Source organism: Chiloscyllium punctatum, chromosome 3 (assembly GCF_047496795.1).
Source record: "Chiloscyllium punctatum isolate Juve2018m chromosome 3, sChiPun1.3, whole genome shotgun sequence".
NCBI lineage: Eukaryota > Metazoa > Chordata > Chondrichthyes > Orectolobiformes > Hemiscylliidae > Chiloscyllium > Chiloscyllium punctatum.
The window spans coordinates 45,277,667-45,292,534 of record NC_092741.1 but is presented as its reverse complement, the minus strand read 5'-3'; the positions used below and the strand labels follow the sequence as shown (position 1 = coordinate 45,292,534).

General features: G+C 44.5%; 2 protein-coding genes across 4 annotated transcripts in view; one reads left to right on the top strand and one right to left on the bottom strand.

The window, feature by feature from the left end:
* The window catches only part of rtn4ip1 (reticulon 4 interacting protein 1), a 110,449-nt gene extending 100,720 nt beyond the window's left edge, over positions 1-9,729 (bottom strand). For all 3 annotated transcript variants that reach the window (XM_072552713.1, XM_072552721.1, XM_072552711.1), the window contains exon 1: positions 9,200-9,729. In XM_072552713.1, the coding sequence (XP_072408814.1) occupies positions 9,200-9,512 (313 nt within the window). In that variant the 5' untranslated portion in view covers positions 9,513-9,729. The remainder of the gene's footprint in view (positions 1-9,199) is intronic.
* An 80-nt stretch (positions 9,730-9,809) lies between these two features.
* The window catches only part of qrsl1 (glutaminyl-tRNA amidotransferase subunit QRSL1), a 47,721-nt gene continuing 42,662 nt past the window's right edge, over positions 9,810-14,868 (top strand). The window contains exon 1 of the mRNA XM_072552685.1: positions 9,810-9,941. Within this exon, the coding sequence (XP_072408786.1) occupies positions 9,918-9,941 (24 nt within the window). The 5' untranslated portion in view covers positions 9,810-9,917. The remainder of the gene's footprint in view (positions 9,942-14,868) is intronic.

Here is a 14,868-nt window from a genome sequence, read left to right as displayed (position 1 = left end):
ATGAGATTCTCTTTGCAGGGTCAGTGCAGACTCGTTGGGCTAAAAGGCCTCTCTCTGCACTGTAGGAATATTATGATTCGGTATGCGAGGATCTCAGATTAGAAAAACAAAGCATCTAATCTCTTTGATTGGAATTAAGAAACAGCGAGGGGAAACATACATGAGAGAAATATGGAGTATGTGCAACAGGATTTTTTATAGAGTAGTTAAATCGTCTGAGCAATAAAGCTGTGAAGGATGAGTTTCTGGAGTGCCATAGTGATAGATTTCTCCAGCACCATGTTGCATAACAGATGAGAGTTCAGGCTACAACAGTGCTCTGTTCTGAAGAAGACTCAGTGGACCCGAAACATTAACCCTGCTTTCTCACAGCAGATGCAGCAGATGAGTTTTTCTATCAAGTTTTGTTTTGTTTCTGACTCTCAGCATCTGCAGTTCTCGGTATTTTTGTTTAAAGTGCAGGCTTTTCTAATTCAAGTACTATGTGATGCAAAAAAAAGGCAAATTACTAATTTTCTTGTAAAAGTCACTATTAGGATGACTGACTGCAACATGATCGAATTTTACATTAAGTTTGACAGCGAGGTAGTTCAATCTGATGCAAGGATGTTAATATGGGATAAGAGAAATTCTTTAGGCACGAGGCTCAATTTGGCTGAGCTGGATTGGGAAAATGCATCAATTGCCTGACTATACATCGACAATGGACAGTCTTTAAAGAACTGTTACATGATTTACATTCCTGCAATGTGCACAAACTCAGAAAGTATCTGTCACTGTACCTGAAATCAGAAGTTAAGGATTGTATAAGATTAAAAGACTCATAAAGTGGCCAGAAATTGTTACAAACTTCAGGATTATCAAATGTTTTAGAATACAGCAAAGGAGAACGAAGAAACTGATAAGAAAGAATACAGTCTAAATTAAATATAGCAAAAGAAACATTAAAATGGATTTATGATAGGTACATAAAAAGAAAACATTTGACCAAGAGAAACATGGGTTTATTAAACAGCATCAGGAATATTTATAATCGATAATAGAGAAATGGAATAGAAGCTAAATCTTGTCTCATTTCCCTGGGAAAGATAGAAGAAATCTCCCAGAGTTAGAATCCCAGTGACTAAAGAGAATGAGCAGTTGAAGGAAAGTAATATTGATATTAATGGGGTTGACAGTTGCCATGTCCCTGGGTCCTGATTGGCTGCATTCCACCGTATTGAAGGAAGTGGCTATAGAGATAGTCACAACATTGGGCATCATCTTCCAAAATTACGTAGATTCCGAAAAGGTTCTTGCCAAGTGGAAGCTTCCCACTATTTCAGGAAGGAGCAAGGAAACAAGATATTTACATCAGTAGCAGGGAAAACGTTGGAAGATGTCACAAAGGACATGTAAAATGTTCTGAGGAAGGGTCACTTGACAAGTGTTAACTCTGATTTCACTCCACAGATGCAGCCAGATCTGTTGAGCTTTTCCAGCAATGTTTTTTGTGTGTGTGTGTATGTGTGTGTGTGTAAAGTAGACACTTGGATTAAAAAAAATATGACTGGGCATAGTTAGCATGAATTTGCAAATGAAAAATTAGAACATAGAACAGTACAGCACAGAACAGGCCCTTCAGCCCACGATGTTGTGGCAACCATTGACCCTCATGTGAGGTAAACCTAATGTACGAACTCTCATATTTCTGTGACCATATGCATGTCCGGCAGTCTCTTAAATATCCCCAATGATCATGCTTCCACAACTACTGCTGGCAACATATTCCATGCTCTCACAACTCTGTGTGTAAAGAACCCGTCTCTGACATCCCCTCTACACTTTCCGCCGAACAGCTTAAAACTACGACACCTCCTGTTAACAATTTCTGCCCTGGGAAAAAGTCTCTGGCTATCAACTCTATCTATGCTTCTCATTATCTTGTACACCTCAATTAGGTCTCCTCTCTTCCTCCTTTTTTCCAATGAAAAAAGTCCGAGCTCAGTCAACCTCTCTTCATAAGATTAGCCCTCCACACCAGGCAGCATCCTGTTAAACCTTCTCTGAACCCTCTCCAAAGCATCCACATCTTTCCTATAATAGGGCGACCAGAACTGGACACAGTATTCCAAGTGCGGTCTAACCAAAGTTTTATAGAGCTGCAACAAGATCTCATGGCTCTTAAACTCAATCCCCCCTGTTAATGAAAGCCAAAACACCATATGCTTTCTTAACAACCCTGTCCACCTGGGTGGCAATTTTAAGGGATCTATATACCACCCCAAGATCCCGCTGTTCCTCCACACTGCCAAGAATCCTGTCTTTAATCCTGTACTCAACTTTCAAGTTCGACCTTCCAAAATGCATCACCTCTCATTTATCCAGGTTGAACTCTGTCTGCCACCTCTCAGCCCATCTCTGCATCCTGTCAATGTCACGCTGCAGCCTACAACAGTCCTCTATACTGTCAACGACATTTCCAACCTTTGTGTCGTCTTCAAACTTGCTAACTCATCCTTCAATCTCCTCATCCAAGTCATTAATAAAAATTACAAAGAGTAGTGGCCCAAGATCAGAGCCCTGTGGAACACCACTCACCACTGACTTCCAGGCAGAATATTTTCCTTCCACTACTACTCGCTGTCTTCTGTCGACCAGCCAATTCTGTATCCAGAGAGCTAAATTTCTCTGTATCCCATTCCTCCTGACCTTCTGAACGAGCCTACCATGGGGAAACTTATCAAATGCCTTGCTGAAGTCCAGATACACCACATCCACCTCATCAACTTGTCTAGTAACATCCTCAAAGAACTCAATAAGATTTGTGAGGCATGACCTGCCCCTCACAAAGCCATGCTGACTGCATCTAGTCAAGCCATGCTCTTCCAGATGGTCGTAAATCTTATCCCTCAGAATCCTTTCTAACGCCTTGTAGACAACAGACGTGAGACTGACTGGTCCGTAATTGCCAGGGATTTCCCTATTTCCTTTCTTGAAGAGAGGAATTACATTTGCCTCCTTCCAGTCCTCAGGTACGACTCCGGTGGAGAGCGAGGCCGCAAGCGGTGAAGCAATCACATTTCTCGCTTCCCAAAGCAGCCGAGGACAAATCTGGTCTAGCCCTGGCAACTTGTCAATCTTAATGTTTGTCAAAATTTTCAGCACATCAGCTTCCTCTATCTCTATCCGTTCCAGCATGCTTACCTGCTCCTCAATGGTTTCATTCACTACAAGGTCCTTTTCCTTAGTAAAGACAGAAGCAAAAAACTCATTTAGGGCTTCCCCTACCTCCTCAGACTCTATACACAAGTTCCCTATGCTATCCCTGATCGGCCCTACTCTTTCTTTGATCATTCTCTTATTCTTCACATACGTGTAAAATGCCTTTGGATTCTCCCTAATCCTTCCTGCCAAGCCTTTTTCGTGCCCCCTCCTGGCTCTCCTCAGACCATTTTTGAGCTCCTTCCTCGCCTGCCTGTAATCCTCTAGAGCTGAGCAAGACCCTTGCTTCTTCCACCTTACGTAAGCTGCTTTCTTTTTTTGTGTGTTCGATAACTTGAGAGTTTTATAAGACCACATGAAACAGGAACAGGAGTAGGCTATTTGGCCGCTCGAGGCTGCTCTGCCATTTAATAGGATCTTGGCTGATTCATTGCCATTTCCCTGCCTTTTCTCCGTAACCTTTGATTCCATACTGAACAAGAATTTATCTCAGCCTTCAATAAACACTGCCCCCACTGCTCTCTGCAGTAACAAGTTCCAAGGACTCTCAACCCTCAGAGAGAAGAAATTCCTTATCATGTCAGTCTTCAACTGGCACCCCTTTATTCTGTGATTCTGCCCTCTGGTCCTGAACTCTCCCATGAGGGGGAACATCCTCTCAACACTGACCCTGTCAAGCCCCTCAAGAATCCAATCCAGTGAAATCACCTCTCATTCTTCTAAACTCCAGTGAATTGAGTCCCAACCTGTTTAACGTTTGCTCATAAGACATTCCCTCAGGAACCATGCTGGTGAACCTTCTCTGAGCTGTCTCCAATTAAATAACATATTCTCCTAAAAAAGGTGACCAAACTGCTCTCAGTACTCCAGATGTGGTTTCACCAGCATCTTGTACAGTTGCAGCAAGATTTCACTCCCCTAATGCACCGTAATAAAACCCAACATTCCATTCGCCTTCCTGATTACCTACTACACCTGTGTGCTAGCTTTTCCAAGGGTATTACAAACCAAATCAATAAAGGGGAGCTGACGGATATAGTATATTTGGATTGTCAGAAGGCTTTTGATAAGGTCATCCACAGCAAAACCAAAGCACATGATATGAGGTAGTGTACTGGCTTGGATTAAGGATTGGCCACCACAACAGAAAATGGTCTGCAGTGGTTCAAGAAGGTAGCTTACCACCACCTTCTCAAATGCAACTAATGACGGCCTAGCCAATGACACCTATGTCCCTGAAGTGAATAAAAATAAAAAGAAATTCTCATATTGGCAGGATGTAGCTAATGGGGTACAGTGAGGATCAGTACTTGGGTCTCAGCTGTTCACAATGTTTATCCATGATCTGGATGTGAGATGAAGGGTTCTTGCGACACAGTGGCAGTGGCACAGTGGTAGCGCCCTGCCTCTGAGGTCTGGGTTTAGGTCCACCTGCTTCAGGGGTGTATCGTAACACATTGGGACATGGGGACCAAATGTAGTCTTTACAAATTTGTAGATGATGTAAAGTTTAGCAAAAACATGCATCATGAGAGATGTATTGAGCCTTTTCCGGAGGATTTGGACAGGCTGAGTGTTTGGCCAATAACATGGCAAATGGAATATCAAGTGGAAAATATGAGGTAATCTACTTTGGTAGGGACTACAGATGCTTTGAGTATTTCTTAAACTATGAGAGGTTAGAAAGTATAGATGTACAAGGACTCGGATATCCTTGTCAATAAGTCACTGAAGGCTAACATGCAGGTGCAGCAAACTATGAGGAGGGCTATTGGAATGTTAGCATTTATTACAAGAGGATTTGAATACAGGATTAGTGAAGTCTTGCTTCAGTTGTAAGGGAGCTTGGTGAGGGACACAGGAGCCTGTTCCACCATTCAATGAGATGATGGCTGATCTGTGACCTAACTCCATGTACATGCCTTTGGCCCAAATGCCTGAATATAAATTAATCTACATCAGGTTTAAAATTAGCAATTGATCTAGCATCCAATGCTGTTTGTGGAAGAGAGTTTCAAACATCTATCACTCTGTGTGAAGAAGTGCTTTCTTACATCTCTCCTGAATTATCTGCTTTGAAGTAACGTGTGAAGTTTTGGCTTATTTACCGCAGCAAAGATATTAATATCATACAGGAACTGTAATGAAGGTTCACCAAACTTGTTCCTGGATTGGTGGGACTGTCCAATGAAGAGCAGTTAAGCAAACTGGGCCTGTAATCTCCTATGACAATGCTGTCACTTTTAGAGGTTATTTTGTCCTTTTTATTTTGAAGAGAGTTTGTAAGGTAGAGGTGGTAAGCTTTCTCTAAGGAAGTAAACAATTTTTGAGGCCTTAGTGTTGTTTTTAACATTGGCACAATGTGTAGCCAGCTCTCACAGACCAGGCATTTTTTTTTTTAGTTTTTAGGTTTTGCGTTAAGCAGAAGCTTTTGGGGTCTCAAAAGAGTTGGAAGCTTCAGTAAACAACTCCAAGCTGCTACTTTCTCAGAATTTTCTCTTGATGATTTTTTTCCCTCCTGGATTGGAGAATTGCATGTGAGAATTGGTGTCTGAATTTGCCTTTTTGCCAAGGGGTGTGTTAATAGGATGTTACTATATAGGAACAGTTAACTAGTAATAATGACTGTACCTATTATTCGGTGAAGTTTTCCAATAGTTAAGTTATTTTAAATTCCTCTTTCTTTTGTTTGTATTTTAATTATAGTGTTCACATAAGTTGTGTTTTGCTTAATGTCGAATAGTCTGATCAGTTGCATTGCATCCGGAATACAGAACTTCACACCTACTTATAAAATAAAAAAGAAATTAGGGTCCAGGCGACCTTCTTAAAAGATATTGAGGGGTTCTGGTCTAGTTCATAACACTGCTAAGTTTTAAAGCAGAAGGGTAGTCTCATTTAAACATACAAAATACTTAAAAGGGATAGATGAGGTCAACGCAGATATCAGACTTCTCCTGGTTCGGAAGGCTAGAACTGGGATCACACTTTCAAAACAAGGAGATGCCATTTAAAACCAAGACAAGGAGAATGCTTTTATTCTGAGGATGGTGAATCTCCAAGATTCTCAGCACAGACACCTGTAGAAGTTTTATCTTTGTGTTCAAAATAGAGGCTGATTATCAGTGGTATAAAAGGTCATGGGATAGCGTGAGTAAAAGTCATTGAAGGGTTCATTCAGCCTCCCTTCCTAGAATCTTTCTTCCTCACTAGGAAACATCTTTGCTGCGAATTAGAAAATATTTTCTTAATTGTTCATCAACCATCCTTTCTACTAATATCCTTTCCCAGTTCACTCCAGCCAGCTCTGCCCTCATTCTTTTATAATTACCAATATTTAACTTCAGCATATTTGTTTCCAAGGAGAAAGTAAGGACTGCAGATGCTGGAGACCAGAGTTGAAAAGTGTGGTACTGGAAAAACACAGCAAGCCAGGCAGCATCCGAGGAGCAGGAGAATTGACATTTCTGGCATAAGCCTTTCTTCATTCCTGAAGAAGGGCTTATGCCTGAAACATCGATTCTCCTGCTCCTCGGATGCTGCCTGGCCTGCTGTGTGTTTCCAGCACCACACTCATATTTGTTTCCAACCAAAGTTTGTCACTTGCAAACCAAATGTAAAATTCTAGCATATTATGATCACTGCCTCCTAGGGAATCTTTTACTCGAAGATCATGAGAATCCCTACAGGATGGAAACAGGCCCTACAAGTCCACACTGATCCTCCGAAGAGTATCCCACCCAAACCCATTCCCCATTACACTACATTTACCTGAACACTATGGGCAATTTATCATGGCCAATTCAACTAACCTGCACATCTTTGGATTGTGGGAGGAAACTGGAGCACCCGGAGGAAACACGCACAGACATGGGAAGAATGTGCAAACTCCACACAGACAGTTGCCCGAGGTTGGAGTCGAACCCGGGTCCCTGGTGCTGTGAGGCTGCAGTGCTAACCACTGAGCCACCGTGCCACCCTCAATGCTTTAATCATGTTTTAATCCTACTTCATTTTACATTACCAGATCCAAAATAGATTGATTACTGGATGAATCCACAACATATTGTTCTATGAAACTGTCCTGAATGCATTCTATAAATTATTTTTATGGCTATTTCTGCCAACTTGATTTTCTCAATCTACGTGAAGTTAAAGTAATCTATGACTAATGTTCTGCTTTTTTTTAAACATGTCTTTATTATCTCATAATTTATGTTTTCTTTTGCTGCTGCTAGGATGCCTATAGACACGACCGCAATTGTCTTCTTCTCTTGTTTTGTTTTTACCTCTACTCACATGGACTCTACATCTTCTGAGATGTACAACATGGAAACAGACCCTTCGGTCCAACCTGTCCATGCCGACCAGATATCCAAACCCAATCTAGTCCCACCTGCCAGCACCCGGCCCATATCCCTCCAAACCCTTCCTATTCATATACCCATCCAAATGCCTCTTAAATGTTGCAATTGTACTAGCCTCCACCACATCCTCTGGCAGCTCATTCCATACACGTACCACCCTCTGCGTGAAAAAGTTGCCCCTTAGGTCTCTTTTATATCTTTCCCCTCTCACCCTAAACCTATGTCCTCTAGTTCTGAACTCCCCGACCCCAGGGAAAAGACTTTGTCTATTTATCCTATCCATGCCCCTCATATTCTATCCTATCCCATACTAACAAAGCCACCCCATCATTCTTTCCTTCCTCTCTGCCTTTCTGAAAAAAGTTACTTAATCCTGAATATTTAGTTCCCAGTTTTTATCTCCTTGTCACTGTCTCCATAATGGCTATATGAGTATACCGCATTAGACCTTTATTTCTGCTAAGTTATTTATTTTGTTCTGAGTCTTATGTGCATTTAAGAGTCATTAATATTATTTTTTAAATATTTCTCCCTCTTACCTATTTGCTGCTCTTTTCCAATGTTAGTATACTCAGTCCCTTCCTGTCCCACAATGGTCTTAAATAGCTGCCCTGCAATATTTGCATATCCTGTTGCTTTGTAAGCCTATAATTGTTGTCTGAAACTCCCACTATTTAGCTTAAATTTTGACGACAGCCCTAAGTTATTCTATTTGCCAGGACACGGGACCAAGAAGTGTTTGAATAAAGAAGATCTCTGTAGAACAGTTCCTTCTTCCCCATTTTACCATTGTTCATGAGTTGCCAGACATTGACAATATGGAATCAAGGAGAAGACAATAAAATGATATTTGAAAACAATAAATGGAAGACTTTTAAAAAAGATCAGTACGTATTGTCCTGTACTTCTGTCCCATTATCATTATGGAAAAATACTTGGGTCGCTTCGATGAGCAACAAAACTGAACAAGTACTAAAAACTTGTAATATGTTGTTTAGTAGATGCAAACTATGAATACAATGTTGGTGTTTATTCGTCTATTTGAAAGCCCCCAGTGATACTTGGACAGGATCAAATCTGTTACTTCAAAAAAGACGTTGGTCAGAGATCTCCCTGCAGCAGAAAATTCATTGCTGAACCACGCAAAATGGGAAACACCAGTCTGAACACTAGTTGACAGCTGGACCAGAAAGTGGGGCTGGGGGTAGGAGAAGTGTAAATTGTTTGTAATGGCCTTCAATTAGGAAAGGGAAGTTACCAACTGATCTGGTAAAATGTTAATGTAGAGAAGAGAAATAGACCAGAAACTGTTGTATCACATCAAGGAAAGAAGAATCACATTTGTGAAAAAATGTTACACGTGTTTTTAATTGCAAATTAACTCCATATCACAGTTTGTTTTCCACATATCAGGAAATTGATACATACTCCTTTGAAAAATTGCTAAACATTATATACTAAGGTGATAGTCACAAATCAACAAAAACTCTAATAACTCTCCACCCTCAATTCAAATGTAGAGTATGAACTCTATCAATATAGTACATCAATCTGTTAGTTTTTAAAAAGACATAACATACCGTTCATAACAAAACTGACAACTTTAGATAAAGAAAATATAAACTTACTTCTCATGGAGATATCAATAGGGTTTAAGCTGGAAGCATGAACTTTAATCATAACTTCATTGGGGTAGTGTATAATTGGAAACATAGACCCCTTTGTAAAACGCAATGTGCTGTTATCTCCATATCTGTCAATCACCCAGGCTGGCATAACAGTCTTCTTAGCTGAAGAAGTATTAATCTTTCTACAAGTGACATTCTCAAAATGTTTTGCCCTAATTCTCCTAAACTTGCCCAAAAGTCCACTCCCAATCCTTTTACCTGCCAAACGCCACATGAGGTAGGCTTTAACAGAGCAATTATTACAAAGCACCATTCAAAAGGGGTGCATTTGCCTGACCATCAAGAAAGGCAAGTACAAGGTTACGCCTGAACAGTAATCCCCAGCAAAGTCTGAAAATCACACAATCTATTGAATACAAAGTACAAACTCCAAGGGCAGTGTACGGTCCCCAACCCCAATGCCCTACATTCACCTCAATGTCAGAGATTGGACACTTTCCTCTCTCCCAGACAGTTCCTCACAGCTTCACCTCTGAACCTTCACCAGCAACCAATCAGCACCGAGCCCCAGCCAGGCCCCCACCAATCAGCGGGCCCGTTGTTGGCGGGTGCCGCCCTGGAGACAACATGGCGGCGCGCAGCCGGTATTAATCGTTTTGGAGATTCAAGGCAAACCCAAAGGGAACGATTGCGCCGGAAATCAGCTGCTCAAAACAAAATGTGGGGCTGGACCCTGAGAGAGGTAATTGGAGATCAGACTCGGTAAAAACTAGTGCGGCGTAAGACAGGGTGAAGGCAAAGTGATGGGGATGGGAGAGGGTCAAAGTCATTGGGACATGGGGCCTGGGCAGGTTAAGGATCCAGGTAAAAACAAGGACTACAGATGCTGTAAATTAGAGTCTAGATTAGAGTGGCGCTGGAAGAGCACAGCAGGTCAGGCAGCATCCGAGGAGCAGGAAAATCGACGTTTCGGGCAAAAGCCCATCGTCAGGAATAAAGACAGTGAGCCTGAAGGGTGGAGAGATAAATGAGAGGAGGGTGGGGGTGAAGAGAAAGTAGCATAGAGTACAATGGGTGAGTGGGGGAGGGATGAAGGTGAAAGGTCAGAGAGGAGGGTGGAGTGGATAGATGGAAAAGGAGATAGGCAGGTAGGACAAGTCATGGGTAAAAACAATGACTGCAGATGCTGGAAACCAGATTCTGGATTAGTCGTGCTGGAAGAGCACAGCAGTTCAGGCAGCATCCAAGGAGCATCGAAATCGACGTTTCGGGCAAAAGCCCTTCATCAGGAATAAAGGCAGTGAGCCTTAAGCGTGGAGAGATAAGCTAGAGGAGGGTGGGGGTGGGGTGAGAGTAGTATAGAGTACTATGGGTGAGTGGGGGAGGGGATGAAGGTGATAGGTCAGGGAGGAGAGGGTGGAGTGGATAGGTGGAAAAGGAGCTAGGCAGGTCGGACAAGTCAAGGGGACAGTGCTGAACTGGAACTTTGAAACTAGGATGAGGTGGGGGAAGGGGAAATGAGGAAACTGTTGAAGTCCACATTGATGCCCTGGGGTTGAAGTGTTCCGAAGCAGAAGATCAGGCGTTCTTTCTCCAGGTGTCTGGTGGTGAGGGAGCGGCAGTGAATACCTCCGTGTCCTTGGCAGAGTGGGAGGCGGAGGTGCAGGATGTGGACGAGATGCGTTGGAGGGCATCTTTAACCACGTGGGAAGGAAAATTGCGGTCTCTAAAGAAGGAGGCCATCTGGTGTGTTCTATGGTGGAACTGGTCCTCCTGGGAGCAGATATGGCAGAGGCGGAGAAATTGGGAATATGGAATGGCATTTTTGCAAGAGATAGGGTAGGAAGAGGTGTAATCCAGGTAGCTGTGGGAGTCAGTGGGTTTGTAAAAAATGTCAGTGTCAAGTCGGTTGTCACTAATGGAGATGGAGAGGTCTAGGAAGGGGAGGGAGATGTCGGAGATGGTCCAGGTAAATTTAAGGTCAAGGTGGAATGTGTGGGTGAAGTTGATGAATTGCTCAACCTCCTCGCGGGAGCACGAGATGGCGCCAATGCAGTCATCAATGTAGCGGAGGAAGAGATGGGGAGTGGTGCCGGTGTAATTACGGAAGATCAACTGTTCTACGTAGCCAACAAAGAGACAGGCATAGCTGGGGCCCATACGTATGCCCATGGCTACCCCTTTGGTCTGGAGGAAGTGGGAGGATTCAAAGGAGAAATTGTTAAGGGTGAGGACCAGTTCGGCCAAACGAATGAGTGTGTCGGTGGAAGGGTACTGTTGGGGATGTCTGGAGAGGGAAAAACGGAGGGCTTGGAGGCCCTAGTCATGGCGGATGGAGGTGTAGAGGGATTGGATATCCATGCTGAAGATGAGGCGTTGGGGGCCAGGGAAACGGAAGTCTTGGAGGAGGTGGAGGGCGTGGGTGGTGTCTCGAACGATGCGGGGAGTTTCTGGACTAGGGGGGATAGGACAGTGTCGAGGTAGGTAGAGATGAGTTCAGTGGGGCAGGAGCATGCTGAGACAATGGGTCGGCCAGGGTAGTCAGGCTTGTGGATCTTGGGAAGGCGGTAGAACCGGGCAGTGCGGGGTTCCTGGACTATGAGGTTGGAAGCTGTGGGTGGGAGATCTCCTGAGGTGGACATGTCATGGGGACAGTGCTGAGCTGGAAGTTTGAAATTGGGGTGAGGTGGGAGAAGGGGAAATGAGGAAACTGGTGAAATCCACATTGATGCCCTGGGGTTGAAGTGTTCCGAGGCGGAAGATGAGGCGTTCTTCCTCCAGGCGTCTGGTGGTGAGGGAGCGGCGGTGAAGGAGGCCCAGGACCTCCATGTCCTCGGCAGAGTGGGAGGGGGAGTTGAAATGTTGGGCCACGGGGCAGTGTGGTTGATTGGTGCGGGTGTCCTGGAGATGTTCCCTAAAGCACTCCACTAGGAGGCGTCCAGTCTCCCCAATGTAGAGGAGACCGCATCGGGAGCAACGGACACAATAAATGATATTAGTGGATGTGCAGGTGAAACTTTAGATGTGGAAGGCTCCTTTGGGCCCTTGGATGGAGGTGAGGGAGGAAGTGTGGACACAGGTTTTGCAATTTCTGCAGTGGAAGGGGAGCGTGCCAGGAAGGGAGGGTGGGTTGTGGGTAGGCGGGGGGGGGGGGGGGTGCGTCGACCTGACCAGGTAGTCATGGAGGGAACAGTCTTTGCGAAAATGGGGAAATATATCCCTGGTGGTGGGGTGCGTTTGGAGGTGGCGGAAATGCCTTCGGACGATGTGGTTTATGCGAAGGTTGGTAGGGTGGAAGGTATGCACCAGGGGGGTTCTGTCCTTGTTATGGTTGGAAGGGTGGGGTTTGAGGGTGGAGGGGCGGAATGTCGAATGTGGATGAGATGCGTTGGAGGGCATCTTTAACTACATGGGAAGGGAAATAGCGGTCTCTAAAGAAGGAGGCTATCTGGTGTGTTCTGTGGTGGAACTGGTCCTCCTGGGAGCTGATGTGGCGAAGGTGGAGGAATTGGGAATACAGAATGGCATTTTTCCAAGAGGTAGGGTGGAAGAAGTATAATCCAGGTAGCTGTGGGAGTCGGTGGGTTTGTGAAAAATGTCAGTGTCAAGTCGGTCGTCATTAATGGAGATGGAGAGGTCCAGGAAGGGAGGGAGGGCTCAACCTCCTTGCGGGAGCACGAGGTGGAGCTAATGCAGTCATCAATGTAGCGGAGGAAGAGCTGGGGAGTGGAAGATGGACTGTTCTACGTAGCCAACAAAGAGACCCATACGGGTGCCCATGGCTACCCCTTTGGTCTGGAGGGTGGACTCGAAGGAAAAGTTGTTAAGGGTGAGGACAAGTTCAGCCAAATGAGTGAGAGTGTCGGTGGAAGGGTACTGTTGGGGACGGCGGGAGAGGAAGAAACGGAAGGCTTGGAGGCCCTGGTCATGGTGGATGGAGTTGTAGAGGGATTGGATGTCCATGGTGAAGATGAGGCGTTGGGGGCCGGGGAAACGGAAGTCTTGGAGGAGGTGGAGGGCATGGGTGGTGTCTCGAACGTATGTGGGGAGTTCCTGGACTGGGGTGGGGGGAACAGGACAGTGTCAAGGTAGGTGGAAATGAGTTCGGTGGGGCAGGAGCAGGCTGAGACAATGGGTCGGCCAGGGTGGTCAAGCTTGTGGATCTTGGGAAGGAGGTAGAATTGGGCGGTGCGGGGATCCCGGACTATGAGGTTGGAAGCTGTGTGTGGGAGATCTCCTGAAGTGATGAGGTGCTCGTATGGTCTGGGAGATGACGGTTTGGTGATGGGGGGTGGGGTCATGGTTGAGGGGGTGGTAGGAGTTGGCATCTGGCTTCAGCGGTGTAGAGGTCAGTGTGCCAAACTATCACTGCACCCCCTTTATCTACTGGTTTGATGGTGAGTTTGGGATTGGACCATTGTTCATGACAGTACAGAATCAAGGAGGTAATCTTCCCAGAGAGCGTAACAAGTTACATTATGGAATTTATTGAAAGTCAAGTTAGTTTTTAGGATTTTCTTTGACCCAGAAGGGTTGCATGGCTAACGTGGTTGTGTGGGTAAGTTACAGGTAGGAAAAAGGATTTAAAGCCTCAGACAGGTCAGTCACAATTTAATTGAATGGCAAAGCAGCCCGGATGGGCCGAATGACCGACTCCTGTTTGTAGTTCTAATCTCCTCTCACCCACAATCTGAGATACCTACACCCCTCTCATTCTGAATTGAGTTAAAGAAAGACTATAATTAGGCCACATTTGGAGTATTGTGAGCAGTTCTATAGGAAGGATGTGGATGCTTTGGACAGGATGCAAAAGAGGTTTATCTGGATGTTACTTAAATTGAATTGAATTTATTTTCACATGTACCGAGGCACAGTGAAAAGCTTTGTCTTGCAAGCAATACAGGCAGATCAGAGTTATGTAGCATAGATAAGTAAATAATAGGTAAGCAGTGGCAAAAACAAAAACATAAGTTAAGGCAAATGATAAGAGTTTGAGAGTTCATTCAGTATTCTAATAATAGTAGGGTAGAAACTATTACAAAACCAGCTGGTGCGTGTGTTCAGGCTTCTGTATCTTCTCCCCGATGGTAGAGGTTGTACAAAAACATTGCTAGAGTGGGATGGATCTTTGAGAATGCTGGCAGCCTTTCCTTGACAGTGGGTCTGGTAGATTTATTCTATAGATGGGAGGTTGGCCTTTGTGATTGTCCGCGCCAAGCTCACCACTCTCTGTCACCGTCTCCAATCTTGAATGGTAAGTTGCCATACCAGGCAGTGATACATTCGGACACAATGCTCTCTGGCACACCTATAAAAGTTGGCAAGGGTATTCGCCGTCATGCCAAATTTCCTCAGCTGCCTGAGGAAGAAGAGTCCAAGGAAGCTTGTTGTGGATGCCCACTCCCAGGAGCTTGACACTCTCCACTTGTTCCACCTCTGTGCTGTTAATGAGTAGGGGGGCATGAGTAACATCCTGCCGAAAGTCAATAATCAGTTCCTTGGTTTTGCTGGCCTTGAGAGCTAGGTTGTTCTCAGTGCACCATTACTAATAAGAAGAGGTTGGACAAACTTTAATTGTTTTCACTAGAATGTCAGAGGCTGAAGGGGTAACCTGACAGAAAAATATAAAATAATGAGAGGCATGGCTAGGGTGAATAGTCACAGTCTTT